The sequence below is a fragment of the Chlamydotis macqueenii genome, chromosome 23, assembly GCF_036417535.1.
Source record: "Chlamydotis macqueenii isolate bChlMac1 chromosome 23, bChlMac1.mat, whole genome shotgun sequence".
NCBI classification, from domain to species: Eukaryota; Metazoa; Chordata; class Aves; order Otidiformes; family Otididae; genus Chlamydotis; species Chlamydotis macqueenii.
The window spans coordinates 2,781,603-2,787,602 of NC_141578.1; the positions used below are offsets into that span (position 1 = coordinate 2,781,603).

Here is a 6,000-nt window from a genome sequence, read left to right on the forward strand (position 1 = left end):
CTGTAGGGCCTCTGGGGCTGGGCCCATCTCACTGACAGGGACTTTTGACTCCAACCTCAGAGTCCAAAAAGTGCTCTAGCTTGCTTTTCTGGAGGGACAGAGGAAACTCTTGCCTGGCACTGGTCACTCAAACAACCTGTTGCTCAGCCTCACCTCCCCAGTCATGCTTGCAGGGTATGGAGGTTGCCTGGGGATGCAGGAACCCACCAAGCCTAAGCTGGATTGTATCCTGGCAAGTCCAGCTGGGCTTGGGAAAGCCCAAGCGGATGAATGGTATGAACGGTTATGGTAACTCCTGAGCTGGAAGGCAGGCAGGGAGAAAGACAGGTTATCAGCACCTCTTCACAGCAGGGGAAACTGAGGCACCAGGAGGGTTGCTCTTGGGGGTGTTCCTGGGGTTTCCTGGACTGAGTCAGGAAAATAATTGCAGCGATTTCATTACTTGCAGTTACGTCCCACGCAAATGGTATCTCTGTCCTACAGAGATGTTACAGTCTAATGTGGCTGACCAGCTGCGCGCCAGCCAACCCCACGCATCCCAGGGAGCTGCTCTACCCACTGCAGCACGCGGCCTCGCCCAGAGCTCCCTCTCCTTTGCTTTGCAGGGACATTTCACCGTGGAGGGAAATGACTTTGCAGCGTGCAGCAGGCTGCACCCAGGGCCCCGGCGCCGAAGGAGCTGGTCGCTCCCTGCCCATGGCAGAGCAACTCCCGCAGCCGCTCCAGCAGCTTGCATGCACTTTGGGGGAGTAAAGGGGTTAAATTAGTAACCTGCTCCCTCCCACAGCACTCCGCTGCATTTTGTGCGAACCAGACTCAAATCGCTCCTGCCGAGGGCTCCAGCCCTCTCCCCTCGTGAGGCACATCCACGCATGTTCCCATTAGCTCCCATTTAGTCGTCGTTCTTCCCCGCCAAGCCCCAGTGAAAGCCAGGAGCTGCCTGGGCAGAACCCGTCCGAGGGAGAGCAAGGACGCGGGGCCCATCTAGCGGGGAGCCTGCGGAGGAACACCCGCCCTTCGGCCCCGGCCAAGCCCGAGAGGAGGGCAGGGCGAGGGCCGGGGACACTCAACGCCTGCGCTCTCCTGCGCGCCCCTTCGCTCACGCACCCCGCCTGCGGCCGCTGGCCACCGCTCGCCACTTTGCCGTGCCCAGCACTCCGCACACCGGGCTGCGCTGGCAACCACCCGCCTGCCGCGGCTTTAACAAAACGCCGCGGTGCTCTGCGCGACGGAGATGTCCCTACCTGCTCGGCCGGGAGGGGCTCCTTCCTCGGGGATCCCCTTCACATCCATCCTCGTCTCCCTCGCACGCTTCGTGGGCCTTCAGGCTCACCTCTGGCTCCAGCGCTGCCCTCAGGAGGGGCCCCCAGCGCTGGGAGCCCATGATGGAGAGCTGCCACCCCGGTTGGGGCTCTCCCGCCGCGGGGAAGAGCGGGGATGGAAGCGCTGCCCGTCCTCCAGCAGCGACCGAGCCAGGAACCGCTCCCGCGCTCACGCACCTCCCCAAAGCTCCTCCTGTCCCCAGCCCTGGCACCTCCCTGCCTCGCCGCCCGGCTCCCGCGGGAGCTCGCCCTGCCTCGGGGCTGCCTGAGCCGGCCGGCAGCCCGTCCCCTCCCCTCCCGTCCCGTCCCGTCCCGTCCCGTCCCGTTCCGTTCCGGACCCACCACCGCCTCTCCCTTCCGCACGGGCCGGCCAAAAGCAGCCACTGCCCACCGAAACCTTCACACGGAGCTGGAGCGGGTACCCGGCCAGGGCGAGCGGACCGGAGCTGCTCCAGCCCAGCCGGCTTCGACCCGAGCCCAGCCGGGCGGCAGCAGGAAGGGGCGGCCGTCCCGAGCGCGGCCCCGCTCCCGTCAGCGCGGCCCCGCTCCCGTCAGCGCGGCCCCGCCGGTGCCGGGCGGCCGCACCCCTGTCGAGACCTCCGGCCCAACCCGGGAGCGGGAGCAGCGCTCCGGGCCAGGGCTGGGGTGCGGGGGGCGGGCGTCCCCACGACCCCACGGGCGCAGGGGGGCCGCTGGAGGGACCACGGGAGTTCGCGAGGTGGCGTGGGGGCAGCCGAGACCCTCGCGTGGGGGTGTGGGTGTAGGTATGGGGGTGCGTGGGTGGGTGTAGGGATGGGGAGGGTGTGGGGTGGGAAGAGGGGGTGTGGGGCAACCACCGTGCAGTCAGGGGGTCTGACCCAGCTGCTGGAGGGGGGCTCTGCGTGTGCGTGTGGGAGTCTGAATTTATCTTTCCCACTCGGGGACTAAGGGACCCTCCTTCAGATCAGCCAGAGGGGGGAACGGGAGGAGGCCGCTGGTGCTGTTTGTGTTTTTGTGAGTGCCGAGCGCGTGTATCTCCATCTGCGTGGCCAGTCATATACACGTGCGTCTATATACACGCGTACATGTGTGGATGTGCGTGTGGATGTGTTGGCGTCTCCGTGTGTGGGAGCGTGTGCGTGCGTGCGCCTGCTGGGAGCCCGTGCTCAGCCTCCCTCCTGGTTGGACCCGGGCTTACAGAACTCCGGCAGGATTCAGCAGCCCCTAGCAGGGATGTGGTTCGTTTGCAGAGAGTTTACTTCCACAATCCCTGATCTTTTCTTGTTGAGTACGTCCCCTGGAGATGCACGCATGGTCTTCATTTTTAAGTAGACAGAACGCATCCTGTTCCCAGGGTTGAACTCACAAGCCAAAACCCCAGATAAGAAGGTTCAAATGCCCAAACAGATGGAAAATACCTACACTGAAGACGATGATAAAGTAAGGCTTTGACTTTTTTTTGAGTTTTCTCAAAAGCCTCATGGACACTCGCATGTAAAATATCTCTACCTTGAGTTACTTAATAAGAGAATGAAGTCTCCTAGGTCATGGGAGAAGAAGCAGCCACAGTCTGCCCCGTAGCTGGGAAGAGGTCTTCTGGCAAAGCTACTTTGAGCTTTTCTTTTTAGATTCAGCTATCTAAACAAACATGCCTCTCATTGTTAGTTTATGCATTCACATAAGACAAGAGGTAAAGCATCTGTTTATTGCTGTTTATTTTTTTAAAAAAGCACTGCTCACCAAGCAGCAGAACGAAGCATATGAAGAAGCAAACACGGTTTCAGTATTGTCACCTTCCATTTGTGCACTGCTTCTGGATTCAGCCTTTGTTTGGAAAAAAAAGTCTTGTGACCTAAATGACAAAACATCTCCCTTTCCTAATTGACTTTCCAACCCATTATTTCCTCACAGAGATGCTGCCTGTATCTTTCCTAGACTGCCACCTCAAAGGATGATAGGAAAAGTCATATTCAGCCAGGCTGGATGTCCGTGCTTTCAACGCCCGACCTCTCGCACCAGCCAGGAGCAGATGCTCAGATAATTTTAAGGAGCAAGGTCATGTTTCAGCACAGTTCTCTCTCCCTGGCAGTCAACTGTACTACCCACCTCAGTCAGTGACTGTCCTCGTTATAAGGCAACGTCAATTACGCAGGTCTTGTATCGCGTTCATTAGTTTTTGTATTTCCTACACTCAGCTAAGAAAGAACAGAAGAATGAAAGAAGGGAAGGGAGAGTGGGAAGGAGGATGGGAGGATGGGAAGGATGAAGGAAAAGAGAGAAACAGACAAAAAGAGAGAGAAACCCTAAATATTAGTAAGCCCTGTTAGTCAGGACAACAAAATCTTGAGGCAGAATTATGGAAGTAAATGGCTGAAACTCCACCTGTAATGCACTTCTGCTAAGCTGTGTTTCCAAGAAGCCATCAGCCTTTTCGTCCTCTGCTTGCATTGCAGTAGCTCAAAGCCCTCATTGTGTTAACAATAGCCAGAACCCTTTTCACCTTAATAATAAGCTGCTTTTAATTCCCTGCATGCGTCTATTTTCCCTAGCCTCCGCTCCGTACACCCTCACTCTTTGCCGTTCATGATCCTGAGAAAACAGTTGCTGCTTGTGGAGTGATTTAGCAACCCCTGACGTAGGAATTCAGGTTTCTGCCCCTGCAATGGTCTCTCCAGGCATACCTGGGGAAAAACAAACAAACAAACAATGATGTAATTTGGGGAGTTACACAATCATTGAATTGGTTACAAACCCAAACTTGGTTATTCTTTGGGAGCCTTGGGTGAAAAAAGCTGGGCGTGAAAAATAGGAATCAATGAAAATTCTGATGAGCTCGATCTAGGGAGCTGGGGGAAGGGGAAAGAACTCTGGGAGGGAGATTCAGGGAGTTAGAGCGGATGCTGGGAGCCAGGACTCCTCAATTCTTTTTAGCCCTAGGAGAAGGACTGTGCTAAACTTTACCAAACACAGCTTCTCACCGACTGCCCCACCACCACCAGTCTGTAGCAGGATTTTCTTTTGTCTCCTCTGCCCACTCTTTCCCAGTGCCCACTGCAGATATCCTTACCAGGGAGTGAGGCCTTTAGCCTCCTGAGCAATCTTCTTGGCGCACTGAATATCATCCTTGATATTATCATCTTGAAATTCTGTAGAGAAGGGAGAAAAGGTCAGCATGGAGCAAAGAGGAGTAGAGGGAGAGCAGGGATAGATGGGCAAAGGGAAGGCTGTTCATCAGGAAGGGTGAGTGGGATACTGAGGAGGTGGATGAATAGAAGCATACATAGAAATGCCCAGAGCAGCTGCTAGGCAGATGTTATGGACGGATCAGGGTGCCTTCATGGAGTGGACGAAGAGAGGCTTTTTGTTCTGTTCCACCACTTACTTGAGCAACTGGTACGGCAGGCATTCTTGGATCCACGGGTCCTGCCATCGTCACACCAGTACTGGCTGTTGATCTGAAAGATGCCGTAGTCCCTGCTTGGACCATTGTTATTAAACGCTCTAGTGTTGTAACTGCTCTCGTGTTGCACCAGGCAGACCCCTGCAGGAGGAGAGAGCCCAGAGGAGGAACATCAAGGTATGCTCAGGGCAAATAAGAGGAGAGAGATGAAGGGATCAAGGATGAATGAAGAGCTGGAGAAGTAATTAAACTGGTGATACCATAAGTCTGAGAAACGGATGGATAAATGCTTGGAAGTATAAAGCTCCGGGTGGTATTTGTTGTGTAAGCAGTAGAAGGAGGCAAGGAAGAGAGATTATGAAGTCAAAGGAACGGAGGGACAGAGTAGCGCTGCTGGAAGATTACGAAGGAGCTGAGAGGGACAAGGCAGAGAGGTGCAATGGGAGCTCCTTGTACTCACAGTCAGCTACAGTTTTGCCCACAAAGCCCTCAAAGCCATTCTGACGTAGGATCTTCACCAAGTCACATCGGGAGATGCGTTTTCCCTGGACGCCTGGCAGAGCCAGGCCGAGGAAGACGAGAAGAAAGCCGAAGAAGAGCATTGACTTTCTCATAATGCAGTCCGCAGCAAGAAAGTGCCGAAGTGACTTGAGCTGTCTCTCTGTCAGGACTGCCTTCAGTGCTGGCCTTTTATTCCTGCTCCCAGGAGGGGGAACAGCTGGTCAGCCAAGCATGTCTGGCAAGCGTGGGTGGCCTTTACGGTAACAAGCTAATAAGGAAGTGGGCCAAAAGCCAAAGACAACTTCTGAAGGATGCCAGTCCCTATTGCGGTTATGGTTGTCACAGGAATGGAGCTGGGATTTGCCGATGAGTAAAGGTGGGGAAAACCCCAAAGTCACATTTACAATAACATAGAAGACTGAGTTTACAATTAAATTATAGTTACCTATGGGCTAGAGCAGTCTTAAGTTTATTCTATTGATGCAATTTAGATTTGTCCTATGGCTGGAGGGTAGAGTTGCTATAGGGACCATTTTTGGGTAATCACAAGAACTGAGAGTTTGGCTACACGTGCATTAATTCTAGGATTTAACTGCAGTAACCAAATCTTGAGGGAATCACCAACTTGGTGGTTGGAGTTACGGACACTTCATGGATCAAAGGCTGTAGTTACCTTCTGTGGGTGCTGTGGTTTAACCTCAGCAGGCTGCGAAGCCACTTGATCTCTCCAGTGGGATGAGGAAGAGAATTGGAAGGGTAAAAGTGACAAAACTTGTGGGTTGAGATAGAGACAGTTTA

The 6,000-nt window shown here is 54.5% G+C and overlaps 1 protein-coding gene across 1 annotated transcript; it reads right to left on the reverse strand.

Moving 5' to 3' along the window:
• Nucleotides 1–2,999: 2,999 nt before the first annotated feature.
• Nucleotides 3,000–5,339, reverse strand: LOC104486636 (lysozyme C). The gene is made up of 4 exons (XM_010129374.2): nt 5,162–5,339; nt 4,684–4,842; nt 4,369–4,447; nt 3,000–3,982 (listed from the first exon to the last, which is right to left on the reverse strand). Exons 1-4 carry the CDS (start codon nt 5,313–5,315, stop codon nt 3,922–3,924), a joined length of 453 nt encoding a protein of 150 aa, XP_010127676.2. The 5' UTR covers nt 5,316–5,339; the 3' UTR covers nt 3,000–3,921.
• Between the last annotated feature and the right edge of the window lie 661 nt (nt 5,340–6,000).

Bases quoted from the DNA above. Each gene is read 5' to 3' on its own strand.
- LOC104486636 (XM_010129374.2), bottom strand. From the start codon at position 5,315: ATGAGAAAGTCAATGCTCTTCTTCGGCTTTCTTCTCGTCTTCCTCGGC. The intron at 4,843-5,161 runs GTGAGTACAAGG...CTCCTCCTGCAG, and splicing joins GGGCAAAACTGTAGCTGACT to GGGTCTGCCTGGTGCAACAC. The intron at 4,448-4,683 runs GTAAGTGGTGGA...CCTTCTCTACAG, and splicing joins CTGCCGTACCAGTTGCTCAA to AATTTCAAGATGATAATATC.